This window comes from Pelodiscus sinensis, chromosome 2, assembly GCF_052426305.1.
Source record: "Pelodiscus sinensis isolate ZL-2025 chromosome 2, ASM5242630v1, whole genome shotgun sequence".
NCBI classification, from domain to species: Eukaryota; Metazoa; Chordata; order Testudines; family Trionychidae; genus Pelodiscus; species Pelodiscus sinensis.
In genome coordinates, this window is record NC_143053.1 from 121,293,833 (window position 1) to 121,312,850 (window position 19,018).

General features: G+C 40.7%; 1 protein-coding gene across 5 annotated transcripts in view; it reads left to right on the top strand.

Moving 5' to 3' along the window:
- The window catches only part of PIGN (phosphatidylinositol glycan anchor biosynthesis class N), a 160,175-nt gene that overhangs the window by 50,624 nt on the left and 90,533 nt on the right, over positions 1-19,018 (top strand). For 4 of the 5 annotated variants that reach the window (XM_075921393.2, XM_075921390.2, XM_075921392.2 and 1 more), the window contains exons 8-12: positions 1,858-1,974; positions 6,557-6,597; positions 10,052-10,111; positions 13,166-13,258; positions 16,308-16,363. In XM_075921393.2, coding sequence (XP_075777508.2) covers positions 1,858-1,974; positions 6,557-6,597; positions 10,052-10,111; positions 13,166-13,258; positions 16,308-16,363 — 367 coding nt within the window. The remainder of the gene's footprint in view (positions 1-1,857; positions 1,975-6,556; positions 6,598-10,051; positions 10,112-13,165; positions 13,259-16,307; positions 16,364-19,018) is intronic. The other variant, XM_075921391.2, reaches the window with a different exon arrangement.

A 19,018-nucleotide genomic window follows, 5' to 3' on the forward strand; every position in this document is an offset into this window, starting at 1 on the left:
CTGTGGCCCACTTCAGAAAAAATTACTTTTCCTCTGAGATGGATTCACTACTTCGAATAGAGACCCTAGCCTAGTTCATGCCGGAGGGATGGATTTAGAGCTCCCTTTTAGGCTAGGCCTACATTATGGGAGAAAGTCAAGCTAAGGTAAACAGTTCCAACTATGGGAATAGTGTAGCTGGAGTCGACATACATTAAGTCAAATTTCTGTGAAGTCCCCATTGTGGGAGAGTTTCTCTCATCAACTTCCTTTGCTGACGAGCCAGTGACAGGGGCACCATCAGCAGTCAATTTAACGGGTCCTTAGTAGACCTGATAAATTGAAGCCCAGGAGATCGATACCCAAGATCAGTGCTCTGGAGAAGTGAAGACAAGCCTTTAAAAACTGAAAATTCCCCATCTGGTCTTTGTGCTCTACAGAGAAGAGGCAAAGGTTGCTTCTTCTGCTCTCTGTTCAAGAACTTTTGCCAAGGAATTCTTCGGCAAGTGGTTCCCAGAGTAGTTATCACTCAATGGGTTTGTCAGGTCACCTATTTTCATAGTGAGCACTTGGTAGCCTTCTGCTTTACTTAATAATGAATTTAGGATATACAAAGTGATTCAGAAGAATGTACTTAGCACCTGACACCAGCCTGAATTCTCTTCTGGATAAGCATATATCCATTATAAGCCACTTTGCTAGGATACAGTTTGTGGAACATTAGGGACAGTAGCAGAGAGAGCAGTTTTAGACTCACTGCCAGTCTAATCTCTGCCAAGACCTGAAAATCTCCCCCCCCCCCCCCCAGCAAAAAAAAAAAAGTCCAAACAAATTCAGGTGAGGAGAAGCTTTCCCTTAGTGAACTCCATGCAGATAGACAGCATCTGTTCTTCCCTGCTTCTGCCCCCCCCCCCCCGCCCACTCTCTCTCAAACCTAGTCTCCTTTGTTCCTTTGTGCTTTCCTTCTCGGATTAGCAGTTTCACTGACTATCTCTGAGCCAATCATCAAAACCGAGGGAAGGGGAAGAATTTGGGAGTGGGGCTTAAATCCATAAATCCTTCCCAGACGTGTATTTTCTTTGGCTCCAAGAGGCTTAAAAGAAAGCACATTTAGTTAGCAAACGTCAATATTTTATTTCATGTACCCTACCAACTATTGCACATGCAATCTCTCCACCTCTGCAACATATATATTAAGATTACATCTTTAATTTCATAATTAAATTCTATCAAGGCCTTCTCACGTGTGTGTACTCGCATACCTATACACCCTCTGCCCCTCATGTAGAACATCATTTGTAAGGGACATTGAAAAGAGGACAGGGTTCTTAGGGTTGCTTAGCTTGTTCAATGGGCACCTTCACCAATGGAAAAAGGTTGTTGGGGCTGCAGATACTTTCTACCTTCAAAAATCAAGTCACCTATTTAGGTTTCTAAGACTCCAAACTTGCCCAAATTTATACACGTTTAACTCTGTGCACTCCAGTAATCGCTTTGGCTTCTATAACACGTGTGTTTTTGAAGTTTTGGCACCTAAATGATTTTGAGCACTCCCATCTGACAATTTTAACTTGAATTTCTTTATCACTTGGTTTCTACATATTTTAAAACGAGAAAATATCTATTTCAGAGGGTTCGGTGAAGCTGAACTTATCCAGTGTTTGTAAATTGTTCTGTGATTCTTAAGTGGATGGAACTACATAAGCACAAATTTAAAAGAAAGGTTTTCAATATGTCTTTGTCATTGCAGTAAAATACCATGTGGTGCTAGCATAGCCTGTCTGAAGAGCATAAGTAGGATTTTTTTTCTAGGCTCCGTGAGAGCACTGTTTGATTTGCTTATTATGTCATTGTGCTTTTGGTTTGTCATATCTGCAGGCTCTCATGGGGCTGGTCATCCCTCAGAGACTTTAACACCATTGATTGCTTGGGGAGCTGGAGTGAATTATCCACAGAAAGTGACATCGCAGTTCTTCAAAGATGAATTTTTAAAAGGTATAGAAACATGGGAGCTACACAGAACTCCTTTTCAGACCCGGGGAAGTAAATATATGTGTTCCAAATCTATAGTCCTAATAACATTAATTTTTTATTGTAAAAGACCAGTTTTACAATCTGCTTATCTCAATTTTGCTTGATCCAATTCTCAGATTCTTTTCTGTGAGTGTAAACATCCACTTTGTAACTGAAAGTCTGATGGAAGTGTTTGAGCATGTAAATAAGTGAATTGGGCATTTAAACTGACACCCTGCTATGGAATAGTTATCGACTGTCGGAAATATTTTGTTCTCTCTTCTGAGGGTTTCCTCCACATTTATGCTCCAGTCCCTGAAACACTTCTTGCATTTAAAAAGAAAAAACCTCCCTTATTGAAGAGCTTGCATTGTAGCCACTAACCTTCTAACCAAAGAACTTTGGATGGGTTTCTTTCAGAGCAGCATTTACAAGTTCTTAATTGCCATAAATAATAATTATTGAATGATAAGAACTACTACTTATGGCTCAGTGTACTCCTTCTACAGCATTACCCAGCAATTCCTGCTGGACTTTGAAGGAAGGAAAAAAGTGTAAACCCTGCTCTCCTGTAACTTCATACAGAACATCTCAGTGATATGGATGTAGTTTTAATAAAGTTGTTATATTGTGTGAAAGGAAAGTTGTACTTGAAGTCTCTGAATTTAATAGTTCTCTTATCTCCTTTTCCCCCCACCCTACACACACCCACATCCACACCCTCTATTTAAGAAGGATGCATAAATAAAATGAGAGAATCTAAAATTCTTGTATTTTTTTATATTTTTGTAGTGTTTTAAGATAATATACACTGGTTCACAGGCTTAATTTCATGCACGTGTTTACAATCCTTTTGAATTTCTCAAATTTATAAGAATCCATCCAGCACAATCATTTTAAATCTGGCAAACTTTTTATTCTCTGTATTCTGGCCAACAATTCCTTGGCAACTTATTGGGGTTTTTGTCTCCTCACATCATCCCCATCAAGGATGGATGTTACCTGAGGCAGTGGCTGCAATAATTTGATATTGAGTGATTGGTGTGCTCTTCATATGGAGAAAGGCACATTGCTTGCTCAGAGATGACCGTCTTTTCTTAATCAGTTATTTCACCTGTATCTTGCCTCCCTTAAGGGCTGATCAGATTATTGGCTTAGCAAGAATCCCGACTGCACACATAAATCAATGTATGCTTGGTGCAATGCATAGAATTATCCATTTGGCCATCATAATGACTCCTATATAGCTCCCTTCTTTCTGAAAAGTTCCTTTCTGATTCTTTAGTGAAATGAATGTTACCCAGATTTAGGGCCTGCTCCCAATGAAGTCAATTAAAGTTTTGGCATTAAGTTCAGTGGGAGTAGAAAACACATAATTTTGTTTTTGCATAAAGAATTTGCCATTCCAGAAGAGACCTAGAATTGGTGGGTTGTCCTTGGCAGATTCTGGAGGCAAGTCTGCTGGAACCAGGGTTCCTCTCATACAGAGAGCTGAAGCTTACTGTGTCTGCACATTGACTCTGTGCCCTGCCTATAGGATATATTTTAGAGGTTTTCTCTGTGGATTGGATTGGCCTCAACAAACTCCCTCCTCTGTTTTTTTTTAAATTGGTATTTGACACTACTTTCCCTCCGCTCCCTTTGTGGCTGACTGCTTAGCAGATCTCAGGTAGGAATTTGGAGAGCAGGATACAAGTGTTTGTCTTGTCCACCAGTAAGCCCTATCCAACAGCAAGAAAATTGCCATGCACATCTTATATCGAACCCATGCTCTATCCACCTGAAATGGCAGCTAAGATTGAAAAAAGGCATAGTCTGCAGTTAGATGGAAGAGTATTTTTCTGAAGCTGTTTCTCCTTTGTGTTATTGTGAGTCCAACACCAATTTGTCCAGTTCTCATTTACTCTCCAGTGCCCCAGCAGCTCTTGGATATAGCTAATTGAGTGCTATAATAAGCTGTGAGAGAGAGTTAAATAGTGTCTTTGTAAGCATTTTCTAGGGAAAATACTGCTTTTATATACCTACAAAAGTTTCTAACAGTTTAGCTTCCATGAGCTGCAGTGTGAGTGATCAGCCCATCAGTTTTGTGTCTCTTCTGCACTATTGTTTTCTTATTATGAGAAAACAAAATGGTTCTATTACATAACAGGGAGCAGAAATACAGACGAGTTCTCCTGGAAATCAATTGTTTACTTTGAAATAAATATATTACTAAATAATCATGACTAACACTGATAATATACTTCATGTGTTACTTTGGGAACTAGCTGTAAATATTTTATTCACTGCTAAGCAATATAGCTGTTGTATTTAAGTTGAGAGCAAAGGCACTCCCAAAACATACACTATTGGTTGAATCTAATCACTTGATGAATTTAGTGATGGGAATAAGCCTGGCACTATACAAGACTCAGAATTTAGCTGCTCCAGGATCTTATAGTCTAAAAAAGATAGAGTACATAGGACACATTGGGAGGCCCAGAAAGGGGAATGACTAGGATTTTTAGTACTTATTTTAATAATAAATGACAGAGTGAGCTAGAACTGTTCATTATGTTATATCAGTGCTTCTCTGATGGCTGTAATAAGTTTGATTTATGCTTTTATTTATGAAGAACCATACTGGTTATAAATTTTATTACACAGAAAATGTTGTGAAGGTGAACTGATTCTGTCTGACTCATTTGATGTAGCAGACAGAATCCTGCCTTTGATCTTTGTGTGGTATCTGTTTGTCAGTGGAAGACGTGTATGCAGATGAAGGACCTTATCTGGTCTATTAAGGCTTTGTCTGTGCTAAAGTAACTTTACAAAGTGATTTTCCCCTATTTCAAGCATTTGTTTTCTAATATAGAGAGGCTGTCTCTGACATTTTGACATCCTGTCTGAGACCTGCTTTGACTTGGTACATGGCATCATGCTTAAAATGCTAGTGGCAGTTAACAGCTCTTTTTAACCCTCGTGGCTTTTCCCTACTTCTCGTTTAGTTACTGTGGGAAGGCTTCTGCAAAAAGATGGGTAAACGCCCTGTTCTCCTCTGCTCATGACATCACTGCTAGGAAGATTAACTCAAAATTAGGAAACAGAGGCAGTTCTGAAAAAAGCAAAAAACCTTCCCAGATAGATGTTGCTTTGTAAAGAGGAAAATGCACCTATAATAAAGAGGGGCTATTTGGAGCCAGATGGAAAAAGAGCCCTTTATGTGAGGTCAGCAACTTAATTGGTGACAGGTAAATAATTACATTTGACTTTGTCCAGACCATTGTTTTGATATGTTTCTGGGCTATTATACAATAGGATTTTTATGAGCCTGATCTGACTGCCATAAATAATTATGACTCTACCTTCAATGTCTTAGTGCTAAGGAGCTGTGTCTGGAGGTTGGAAATTTAAATTTTCAAAACTGCCTGTGAGATATAGACACCCTGTTCCAAATCTCACTTTGAATCCTTTAGTTGTCTCAGGAAGATATGCATTTGTGTCCATATTATAGAAGTGTATAGGATTTGGAGGAAAAAAATCCTTCAGATGACTGTAGGCACAAATACAGCCACTGGTTTTTCATTCTATGTAAAAGAAAATTTGAGCTGAAAGATCTTTTTTTTTTTTTTTTTTTTTTTTTTTCTTTCTGTACTCTCTCTTGGACCTGTGAACTGAAACCAAAGTATTAGTTTCTCTAAGGAGGAAATAATTCTTGCAGAAAATGTTGGAAACTCATTAAGAGTCAAATAGAGAAATAATTTAAAACAGTGATACTGAGACCTCAGTGGTTCTGGAGCCAAATTAGCTGATAAGCATTATTCAAAAGAACCACAGTCGTGTGAATAGATAGTTTCAGTTACTGTAATACTAGAAATTAAATATTTCCGTTGTCATGTTGTTTAAATATCAGTTATAGAATCACAGCAAAATGACTGACCAAGTATTATTACTATATCAATTATAATTTATTAATAACATAGTAAAACATCTTGACTGGTTAACACTTAAGGTATGTCTACATTACATTCCTCCTTTGAGAGAGGAATGCAAATACAGACAAGCAAAATTGCAAATGAAGCGCAGATTTGAATTTCCTGCACTTCAGTTGCATAATTCCGGACTGCCGCTTTTCTGAAATAGCATCTTTCGAGAAAACAAACGCCGTCTCTGCGGAGTTATTTAAAAAAAACCCCTCTTCCTTCGAAATAACCCTTACTCCTAAAAAAACGAGGAGTACGGGTTATTTTGAAGGAAGGGTTTTTTCTCGAAATAATCCCACGGGGACCACGTTTGTTTTCCCGAAAGATGCTATTTAGGAAAAGCGGCGGTCCACGATTATGCAAATGAAGCATGGGAAATTCAAATCCACGCTTCATTTGCCATTTTGCTTGTCTACATTTGCATTCCTCTCTCGGAAGAGGAATGCAATGTAGACATACCCTCAGTGTTTAATATCATGCAGGGCAAAGACCTGAAGGAGAAACATTAAAGAGCCAGTAGTGGCTCATAAGCCTCACTCTGAGTATCACTGCTCTAAAATCTGCCTGGATCAGATGCTCATGTGCTCTGTTATTTCTTCTAGTATGGAAACTGGAGAACTGGAAGAGGCTGGATGTCAATCAGGTATTAAACATATTTAACTCAAAAATTCATTAATTTCCTTTTTGAATTAATTTAATCTCCTACACAAGTTTTATAAAGGAATTTATGAAAGTATGAGTGGTTATACTAACATACTTTTCAAGAGTTTCCCATTTATATGTAGTTTGAGGGCAGTAGCATATGTATTTTTTTCTGGGTCAACTAATGCAACCACTATATGCAAAATCCCCTTTCTCTGGATAGACTACAATGCAGTCTGTAATAACATCGATCACATATTCTTTTGGAAAGAATACAAGCCTGGCTGATGATACTCACAAAATGAAATTTAAATATATTGGCAATAATTTATGTAAATTCCATACCACTTGAATGCCCTGTCTCCTGGCCCTTTAAAAGTCTGTGTATTGAACTCTTCTCCTCCACTCACAGAGTTTGCCTAACATCTAAGGGCTTAGAAAGGAGTTCACATCTTAAGAAGTATATGATAGTGCGCCCCAGCCATTGTGCACCTTGCAGGGGTTCTGCTGGAGCTGAGCCTTTAGCTCATTCCCTGCCCATCATACAAAGATGCTCAGGGACTGAAGTAAGATTGTATGATCATCTGCACTATACAAAGGAGTTTGCTATGCCTGATTGTACAGTGTGACCTTCAAAAACTGAAAATGTCACTGCCTGTGTTGCATGTAATTTTCAAATGCTGCTATCTTGGTAAAATCAAAGCCACTTTTCATTGGAGTACTGAAAGGTATTTCTTAGTGGAATCTGTTTCAATGCTTAATTATATTATTCTGTCCCTAGCTATTTTGCAAGTAAAGCTAATAAATTACATAGCAAGAAATTTGTCGTAATGGGAAAAACAAAGTGAAGAGTTATTTTTAGTTAGTTGTTTTACTTTTCTGGAACTCAGCAACAACTGCAGTAGTTTTTGCTTCAACTAAAATAAATCACCTTCAGGAAATGGGCCAATGGTGTGAAATTCAGCATAGAAAGTTAGTTTTTGAAAGTTATGAGCAACTGAAAAAAGAGAGCTAGAGTAGAAATTACTGAAAATAGGGCCACAGCCAGCACTTTTGAAAATTAATATTAGAAAGTCTTCAGTTTCAATAGGTACTTGATAATTGACTTGGGACATAAAATTAGTTTTGTCTGTAACAAATAGTATGTTGTTTGTTTTGTTTTGTTTGTTTAAAGCAGAGCTCCTTACTGGAAATTCCAGTGAAGAGTTCTGTTTAAAAATCAATGGTATAACATGGCTTTGATTGTTTTACTTATACACACAATATCTCAGATTTGTCTTTGGTGCACTGATAAATCTATGGTAAATACAGTAAAATCCATTTGCTTCAGTGGAGTTACTCTAGATTTATGCCAATTTAGCTACTGATTTTTTTTCTACTTCTACTCTATTTCCCATAACTAGAAAAAAAAATTATAAAACTACTAAAATTTAGTTTCTGATACTTTTACTCATGGTGATTAGTAATGTGTTCCATGAGTAATCCTGTTGAAAGTAAAGGGACCATTTATGGAATAATAAGGAACTCAGCAGGACTAAAGATATTTACTAAAAGTAAAAATTGTTCAATGGTTGACATAAAAACAAGGAATGAAGAATAGCTTATACAGGCAGTCCCCGGGTTACGTACAAGATAGGGACTGTAGGTTTGTTCTTAAGTTGAATCTGTATGTAAGTCGGAACTAGCGTCAGCCGCTGCTGAAACTGATCAGTTTCAACCGCGGCTGAATCTGGATGCCAGTTATGACTTACATACAGATTCAACTTAAGAAAACGAGGCATCCCCAAGTCAGCTGCTCCTGAAACTGATCAGCGGCTGATTCCAGGAAGCCTGGGGCAGAGCAACTCTGCCTCGGGCTTCCTGTAGTCAGCGCTGGTCAGTTTCAGCAGTGGCTGACTTGGGGACGCCTGGGGCAGAGCAGCTGGGATGCTGCTGGGTTGCTCCAGTAGCACGGCTCCTCAGCGCTACTGGACCAACCCAGCAGCACCCCAGCTGCTCTGCCCCAGGCGTCCTGATTCAGCCGCTGCTGAAATTGACCAGCAGCGGCTGAATCAGGACGCCTGGGGCAGAGCAGCTGGGGTGCTACTGGGTTGGTCCGGAGCGGCGCTGCAGGACCAACCGGCAGCCCCCAGCTGCTCTACCCCAGGGGTAGGCAAGAAAAGCCTGGTCTGCTGGGGGGGGCACTAGCTGCACCTCCCCTCCCCCCAGCAGACCAGGGAGACGGAGAGCAAAGCCGCGGAGCACGCCCGCAGCGGGACAGCCCAAGCGCGCCCGGGCTGTCCCCCTGCGGGCGTGCTCCAAGGCTTTGCTCCCCGTCTCCCTGCAGACCAGGGAGACGGGGAGCAAAGCCGCTGAGCATGCCTGCAGCGGGACAGCCCGGGCGCGCTTGGGTTGTCCCCCTGCGGGCATGCTCCAAGGCTTTGCTCCTGTCCCCCTGGTCTGCTGGGGGGGTCCAGCAAAGCCGCTGGACCCCCCCCCCCTCAGCAGACCAGGGACACCCGAGCAAAGCCGCCCAGGCGGCGGCTTCGCTCTGGTGTCCCTGGTCTGCTGGGGGCGTCCAGCGGCTTTGCTGGACGCCCCCCCCAGCAGACCAGGGGGACAGGAGCAAAGCCGCCCAGGCGACGGGAGTCCCACTGCTTTGGGCGGCTTTGCTCTGGGGCAAACAAGCAAAGCCGCCCAGGCAGCGGGACTCCCACCGCCTGGGCGGCTTTGCTCGGGTGTCCCTGGTCTGCTGGGGGGGTCCAGCGGTTTTGCTGGACCCCCCAGCAGACCAGGGAGACCGGGAGAAGCTTTTCTCGCCCCGGAGGACACGGGTGGCGACTTGCCGCCCGTGAGCTCCGGGGCGAGAAAAGCCCCGTTCGTAAGTGCGGATCTGACATAAGTCGGATCCGCGTAAGTCGGGGACTGCCTGTGTGTGTGTGTGTGTGTGTGTGTGTGTGTGTGTGTGTGTGTATATATGCTTAGTATGCCTCTCTTTAAAAAGTGTGAAGAAAATAGTTATTTATATATTTGTTGAAACTAATGAAACCAGATACATTTCTCTAATAAAACACAGCGAAGAAGATACTGAATTTTGAATTAAAAAATTTTGGCTTTTTAATGCACTTTTTAAAGTTTATTTATTTTTAAAAGTTAAATTTTAATATATAAATAAGTATCAAATGCATACATATTTAATATTCATTAATATATAAATAAATATCAAACAGGTTTAATTTGATAAAATATTAAAATTCATTCTGAAAACTCAAATTTGATTTTATTCAGAATCAAGATAATTATTTTAAACACTGAAAAATATTACTTTTCTGGAGTGCTTTAATGCTGTGATAGTCTAACAGAGAGGAAATTAGTCACATTTCAAAATACAGGTATATCCTTAAAATGAATTTAAATTTATGAATACTTGAAACATTTTGAAGCATGCTCAATTGAGAACATTTTTGTTTGCACAGGCTGATATAGCACCGCTGATCGCTTCCCTTATTGGAGTTCCTTTCCCCCTTAATTCTGTGGTAAGAAATAAAAAACCATGATTTTATTTTTAAAAAGGCTGTACGTTCTCCTTGAAAAAAGATGAAAAAAAGATAATTTTGCAGATTTTTGCTGTAATCAGTAGGGACTAATTAAGAATGTATTAAGCAGAGAATAAGTATTTGCAGCGTTAGGGCGTAAGCAGATACAATCTTCCTTTTTTATATTCTTTTGTAATGTGTAATATAATATTTTAAATGAATTTGATCCATTGTAACTTGTAATTCTGAAAGTATTAAATGACCACCTTTTTACTTAAACCATGAAAATACTCTGTTAATATTCTGTGAGGATACAAAAAGATGTCATCTATATTATTTTTTCTTTATTTTTCATTGTAAGAGCTTAGATTTAAAAAAAAACCCCATACCTGAAATGTAATGTTCAGTTATTTTTAATCTGATAATTTTTAGATGAAATTTTATTTCATTAGGTTAGTCAGTTATTTGGTTCCTTGTTGGGGATAGATTTCCTCTTTTAACCTTGCAGTTTATCTATTTGTATGCATTATTTCAATCAATGGCTAAAATTTCTTTATTTAGCCCTAGCTAACAGCAGAAGCTTTAATTTGCTTTTATATTGCTTTCCTCACACATGAGTATACACTGCATAACAAAAGCTAAGAGGGGGGAAAAAGCAAAAATGTATGTTTAAAAAATTGGTAAAACTTTTCTGGTAACTTTTGATAGATTCTTTGTGTTCCGTTTCCATGTGTGGTCAGCTAAGACTTTCCCTGGTATTGGGAGAGGTTTTTTGCTGGTGTAAATTGAGCTTAATCAATTCCTATACCACTCTTCTCCCAACCCAAGTAATGGGTCTCACTGGAACACCTCCGAGGACTGTTGCCAGTTGATGTTTGTATTTGGATACTTTAATTTATGCTGGATCTGGGGTGGGAGATTAACAAGGGCTGAGAATTAGTGCTTTCTCTGGCCGCAGAGATATGCTGGAATAACTATTCTGCTCTACTTGTTAGACCTGGTCTAGAGTAGGAGTTTACACCAACTTTAGCTGTATATGATTGATTTTTCTAAACAATGCGTCCACGCTACCAGGCCTGTCTCGTCAACCTTAAGGGCTGCTGAAGTCAATGTCAGTTACAAAGGCAATTTTCCCTTCCTTTGGCATTTTGCATTTTCACATCCAACGCTATGGATGTCAAAGGCAGGGAAAATTGCCTTTGTAGTGCACTAACCAATTAATATCTCTATTTAACAGTGTAACAGGGTAACAGTGTCAAATTCGTAAATGAATTCCAGTTCAGCAGTCTCTCTCTCTCTCTCTCTAATTGGGTAGTAAAATTCCTTTGTAGAACATAAGAAAACAAGAATAGCCATGTGGAACAGAAATGTGGATTCCCCTTGTCTACATGTTTGTTGATCCCCTCAAAGAACTCTAGCAGGTTAGTAAGGCATGATTTCCCTTTACAGAAACCGTGTTGATTTTCTCCCAATAAATTATTTTCACCTATGTGTCTGACAATTGTATTCTTTACTATGGTTTCACCTAATTTGCCCGGTACTGACGTTAGACTTCATGGTCTGTAATCTGATCTGGCCCATACTTCCATCTTCTTCTCCTGACTAGAACATAGAGCATCTCTATTAATAAACCCTCCTCTAAGAGAGGTCTCTGTCCAATACATGTCCTTCTCCACACCTGTCAGTTTTCCCCCAACCCTTAGTTTAAAAACTGCTCTACAACCTTTTTAATGTTAAGTGCAGTCTGGTTCCATTTTGGTTTAGGTGGAGCCCATTCCTCCTATATAGACTCTCCCTATCCCAAAAGTTTCCCCAGTTCCTAATAAATCTAAACCTTTCCTCTCTACACCACTGTCTCATCCACGCATTGAGACTCTGAAGCTCTGCCTGCCTACCAGCCCTGTGCGTGGAACTGGAAGCATTTCAGAGAACGCTACCATAGAAGCCCTGGATTACAATGTCCTTTCTGCTTGAAATGGCAAGAAACTGTTTCTTTCCATTAAATTAAATGAAATGTCATTTCAACCAGAAAGGACATCGTCTCAACAACTTGATTACCTGCATCCTGCTTCAAAGACCTTTTCAGACCACACTTGAAAGAGAATCCTCTGAACTGTCATTCATGCTTAAATTCGACACTTTACGCCTAAGTTTAAACAAAGACATTAATTATCTTACCCATTACAAAGTAGCTTCCCCAATTATCACCTCTAATATCATTAGCTCACAGTCATTTACCTTTCCACCCCCCGCCCCCCCCCCATTCTCCTTCTGTTCTGAAATTTGATTTGTCCTTTTCATATGTGTTCATTTTTTTTAATTGTATCCTTTGGTATATATGGTTGTGACAATTTTCTTCCACTATTTGATCTGAGGAAGTGGGTCTGGCCCACGAAAGCTCATCACCTAATAAACCATCTTGTTAGTCTTTAAAGTGCTACATAGTCCTGTTTTTTGTTCCAAGCTATCTATATTTCTAATGATCAAATCCCCCATTACTAACACCTGCCTTTTTCTAAGAATGGCTACTTTTAAATCCATGATTAAATATTAGATAACCTACCTGGAACCAATTACTACCCAATTATAGAGGAAGACAGCTGAACTGGAATTCATTTACTAGTTTGACACTATCAACTTGGGCTTGAATAAAGATATTAACTGGCTAACCACTACAAAGGCAATTTCCCCTGCTTTGATACTTGCATTTTCACATCAAAATCTATGAATGAGACAGAGAGCCCACTTAATTATCCTTATTAACATAGGTCCTATAATTAACAGGTACTACTTTTGCTTTTATGTATCTCTTGGTTTCTGTTATGTCTACTCAAACTCATCTGATGAAGTGGGTTTTACCCACTTCATGATACTATATATTTTTGTTAGTCTCCAAGGTGCCACAGGACTATTAGTTGTTTTTAAAGATACCGACTAACGTGGCTATCCCTCTGAGACATAATAGCAATTTGAGTCATTGTAACTAGTTTTACTTTGTTTTCTCTGTCTTTGGATGAAATATGATTCTTGTTATTTCATGTTTAACGTTTGCAGGGAGTTCTGCCTTTGGACTATCTGAATAGTAGTGCTCATTTCAAAGCTGAGAGTATGTTTACAAATGCTGTTCAGATTCTTGAGCAGTTTAAGGTAAATAAATTAACATTCAAATAAACATTTGAAATGAAAAATATTTCATATCTCTCTTTAAAAGCTACTACAGTATAGTATTTAAAGCGAAGACAACATTTTGATGATGGCATATTGGAATTCAGAGTAAAGGGGAAATCACATGTAAAGCAGATCTACATAAGATTGAAAATTTGATGTTTGAATTTAAAAAAACATTAACGTGTTTGAATAATTCTTTTAATTTCACTGAGTATAAATGAAATTCAGTAATGATTGTTGTGTGTTATACTGACAGTAGAGAATTTAATTTCTAAGTGTTCAGTGGGGCTTTGTGGCTGTGTATGCAGTTAAAATTGAAGTCAATTCCGAAATGCTTGCTTAAGTGAGGGCAGAAATTTGCCCTAAATTTAATTGTGATATATGAAAGGATAAGTAGGTTGCTATTGATCAAAAGTGAGGGCTCTGTTCAATTTGTCAGAAGAATTCTTGTTATTTCATGTTTAACGTTTGCAGGGAATTCTGCTTTTGGACTATCTGAATAATAGTGCTCATTTCAAAGCTGAGAGTATGTTTACAAATGCTGTTCAGATTCTTGAGCAGTTTAAGGTAAATAAATTAATATTCAAATAAACATTTGAAATGAAAAATATTTCATACTTCTCTCTTTAAAAGCTACTTCAGTATAGTATTTAAAGCGAAGACAACATTTTGATGATGGCATATTGGAATTCAGAGTAAAGGGAAAATCACATGTAAAGCAGATCTACATAAGATTGAAAATTTGATGTTTGAATTTAGAAAATGACAAGCCTCTGACGAAGTGGGTCTTTGCCCATGAAAGCTTCTGCTCCTACACTTCAGTTAGTCTATAAGGTGCCACAGGACTCCTCGCCGCTTTGTCAGAAGGTGACAAGTATCTATCTGCTCATGAAGCATAATGATCAATAAGAGTCTCAACTTTCTCTCTTCTCCCACCTCTCCCCCTTCACATCTCCATTTACTGGAGGATCGATGCTCAGGTGATCAATCTTCCGGAGTTCGATTTAGTGGTATGGCGGGTTTTAAGGGTGCGAGCTCCACACCCCGCTACTCCCCCGTGCCCTGGGACGGGGCCGGCGGAGTGGGGTGGGGCTCCGCGAACCCACCGCCTCTGCGAGTCTAGTTGTCCCTGTATCTGGGGTCCGTAAGTGAGCAGGGGGCCGGGTGCGATCACCCCTCACCCCGCCCTCACCACCGGGTCCCAGCCCGAGGCCCTAAGTGGGGTGGGTGCTTTAAAGCAATACCCTCACGGCAGATGGGGCAGCCGCCCGAAACTCGCCTGCCCAAGGGTGCCAGAACGGTCCCGCCTCGGGCTCCTTCCACTCCTGCGCAAGGTCAAATCACTCACCCCGTTGCAGACGCCGTGCCCATCCCAGGGCGAGTCGCCAGATGCCTGCGTCGTCTCCCTTTGTTGCCCGGAAGGCCGGGTGCTTGGGGTGCTGGGAAGCCAGGATGGCTGCCCTCTCACTCCCCCTCCCCTGAGCGTCTCCTCGCCCCGGTTATGGTCGCGGGCGGGTGACGTCTGGGGCGTAAGCCCTGCCTCCTCCGGGGCTCTCTGATCCGTCTCCAGCCGGGGCGCGCCCGTGGCTCCGCCCCGGGACGCAAACCGTGGCGCCCTGACCGGGCGTCTCTTGGCGGCCCAGGGCTTCCCCTGCTTTCCCCGGCGTGCGCCCGCCCCCGCTTTCTGCCGCGGCGGGGCCGGCGGCGCAGCGCTGAGCGGCTTTCTGCCACGTACGGCGGTCGCTTCCCGCTCGGGAGGGGGGGCTTCCCCCGCTCCTAGTGCGGACCCTGCTGGGTCCGTCACAAGTGGGTTTAGTAAAGACCCTCTAAATTGAACGTGGAGGGCACCCCCTGTCGATGCCAGTATTCCTTATTGTCATGAGGAATAAGGGAAGTCATCAGGAGTGTTTCCTACATTGATCTCCCACTGTGGAGATGGCGCCAAGCTCAGCTTAAGGTACGTTAACTCCAGCTCCATTATTTACATAGCTGAAGTTGTATACCTTAAGCCAACCTTCCCCCTTAGCCTTTATTTCTTCACTATTACTTTGATGGTGTACTTCACTGTTTTCAGGTACATTTGCCTCTTTAGTGAATAAGGTTTCCTCCCCTCCCTTTCCCATCTCACTCTCCCATGTTGTTCCTGTTTCTTTGCTATCATTAACTCTTATCCTATCTTTTTTTAGTGTTAAATTTCCTGTTTCCTAGCTTATTTTAGGGGCATTGGTTGTGTTTTTGAAGGAAAAGTCATATAACTAAAAAAATTAATGGGAAGTAGCTTAACAGCTTAAAGAGATGCCACGTGTGTCCATAAGTTTCCTATGATGGACTAACCTGACCACTTTTTGTGTTTCCTGGGGGAGGATTTTGTCTTGAATGAATATGAAGTATATAGAAGATGGTTGCTTCAAGCTGTCAGATCTTGGGAACAGCATATTAGAAATTCCCTTGCTTGTATGCATTCATTAAGCCCCAGGTCAAACTGGTTGAAGAAGCCTGAAAGTTGTTTTCAAGGGCCTATAGGCTGAGTGACTATGATTTCATCAAAGCCTCCCACTTTTGTGTACAGCCAGTTTGAGAAGTTCAGTAGCATCATTTCACATCTTTACAGTAGTGCATTAGTTCCTGTTGGAGTCAATACCAGTGTTTAAGTATGATCAAATCTTTGATTCAGTTCCTCAATTGTGTTTCAGTGACTCTGTGCTCAAAGTGGAGCCACTCAATAAACATCAAAATCTATTATGAATAGATTATTTTTCCCCACCTTGTACACTGTGGAAATCCTACTATGAAAATTTCTGGTAGATGGCTCCCATTTGCCTTTCTAAGAGCACGATTGAATCTTTAGAGATACGCTGTGTGTATCTTTATTTACAAGAGTAGAAAACCCCATCCCTTGTGGAAAGAAATAGACCTTTGTTGTTTCTTTACAGCATTAAGAACCTGTAATATTTTAACCTAATCACTTCACCAGCTTTCATTTTTAGTTACAGCTTTTATGTTCATTGATTTCATATTTTGGTTGCAGGTTAAGATGACTCAGAAGAAGGAAACAACATTATCATTTCTGTTTACGCCTTTCCAGTAAGTGCATTCTAAAATGTTTATATTTTAACTGAATAAAACTTATTTTATTATTTTAAACTGAAACAACGACAAATAGTCTGGTAGCACTTTATAGACTAGCAAAACATGTAGATGGTATCATGAGCTTTCGTGGTCATAGCAGAAGTGGTCTGTGCCCATAAAAGTTCATGATACCATCTACATGTTTTGTTAGTCTATAAAGTGCTACCAGACTCTTTGTTTTGTTTTTCAGTTTACCTGTACAGACTAACTTGGCTACCCCCTGAAGCTTTATTATTTTAGTAAGTGTTTCAGTAATGTAGGACAGGGATGGTCATGCTTTTTGTCCTGAGAGCCACATTGGGTATAGAAATTGTATGGAGGGCCACGTAGGAAAGACTGAGAGAGATTTTGTTTCCTCAGTCAGTCAACCTCCTATCCAATCCCCCTCCCCCAGATCCCTGCCCTCTAACCAACCCCTCTGCTCCCCATCCCCTCTCAATCCCCCCATTCCCTACCCCTTGATTCCCCCATCCTCCACTCTCTAGCCCACACTCCTGCTCCCCACCAGGGCTGTCTACACTTTATGGGGCTCTATGCAAATAGGCCCATGCCCAGCGCAGCTTCTCCTGGAGTTCAGGGCTTCCCTCCCCCAGCCTCTGTGGGCAGCTTCTGCTAGGGGATTGGGCTTCCCTTCCCCTCTCTTTTTATCCCCCACTCCCGATGTATCTTCGGTTAGGGCCTGGGTCTAAGGGCTTTCCCTCTGACTCCACGTGGCTTCTAACCAGTGCCCCAAAATTTTCATGTGGCCTACACAGCGAAGTGTTTTATGTATGCTTAGGGACAGCCCTTATCCACACCCCCTGACTGAACCACTCAGGTGCTGCAATTTCACTGTCTGGCTGGGGCTGCAACTGTACCACCCAGAGCAGTGGGGCTTGTGGCACTGTGACTGTGCTGCTCAGGGGCTTCAGAAGCTGAGGCTGGGGGCTGGGAACCCAAAGGAAAGAGACCAGAGCTAGTTGCCCCATTGCGCTGCCTGCCCAGGAGGTGGGCTGAATCCTCCTGGCAAGGTCATCCTGGCACTGCGCCCCAGCAAGAGTTCCAGGGCTGGACCAAACGGCTTGATAGTCTGGATGTGGCCCGCAGGCCGTAGTTAGCCCCCCTGTAACATAGGTTAACAGACAAGCATTAACCCACAGAGATGTAGTCTTGCTTTGAAATGTACTGTGAGAAAATCCCGAATTTTGCCTTCAGATATGAATAGGAGCTGTGCATGCTTATATGAGAATGGAGTTTTGCCTTTGAATTTTATATTGTGGAAGAATTTAATCACATAACTTTTAATCATACTTAAAATCAAATTTTAAAATCTATCTTCAAACCAAGCGCACTCAGAAATATAACTTTTTTTGACTTGGTATGGTTGATTGTTACATAATAGTTTAGAGACATTTTTAGGAATGAGTACTCTCTTTGTTTTGTTTTTTCGTATATACCCAGGCCTCTCTAAACTCCACTCCCCTTACCTGATGATGTGGGTTTTATCCACAAAAGCTTATGCCCTAATAAATCTGTTAGTCTCTAAGATGCCACAGACTCCTCAGTTTTGTAGATACAGACTAACATGGCGACCCTCTGAGTCTTCGGTTTTAATGAATGTACATAAAGTGTGTTTTTCCAGGTTAGTTCTCTGTTACGAACAAAACACTTCCGTACATCAACTGTAATGATACATACAGATACAGTTGCTTGAGCACTTCCATTACAAAGGGTGAATTTCAGTTGTTAATAATGGTCTTGGATGAACTTTGATGTGAATCTGAGCCAGGGAGCAGTTCCCGCTCCCCCAAGAAGTTTAATCGGAAGGGATCGATCCATTTTCAAGTATGGAATGAGTAGGGGAAAACAATGAAGATTTCATATTAAGAAATAATAATGGTAGTTTTTTTTTAAACCGCTGTTTAGCCTCAGCAGAAGGTATTAGAAACTTAACATTTGGCAGGAATTTTAGTCTGTAGGTTATCAGTTAAAAGGCACACCTGTCTCATGAAAATTGGTTTCCACTTAGCAGAGTTTTTTAAAACACACTTTATTCATGCATGAAATACTGTTAGTTTTAATAATTTCAATATGATGTGTCTTATTTTTAAATTATTAAAATTAGCACTTCCCAATGTTCCATTGACAATGTATATGTATGCAGATATAAACTGAGTGGGCATTTAAGTTGATTAGAAGATATGAGGATTCCACTGAAATGGAGTGGAGATTTAGTTTTTAATAGGTAAAAAAGATTGTGGGATATGATTTGCTCGTTTTCTTATGACAGGAGCATGTATGTCACAACTGAACTAAGAAAGAATTTTCCCATTGTGTGGATGTGTTAGACTTCAGACAAAACACAAAAGGGGACCCTGCAGTACATAACATTTATGCCCCACTTTTTAAAAGCCTATACAGTTTGCACTCTGTAGGACCTCCATGTCCAGAGAAATATAGTGTTTTATTAAATTGGTTTTTGATGTTATTTAGTGTGAGCTATGTTCTAGCACATGCACTCATTTACCAACTAAGGTCTGTAAAATCCTGAGAGCTATAAAGATCTTTTTTTGTGATGTAGATTAAATTTTCTACATAAGACTGCTGACTTTGTGAACTGAGATTATTTGT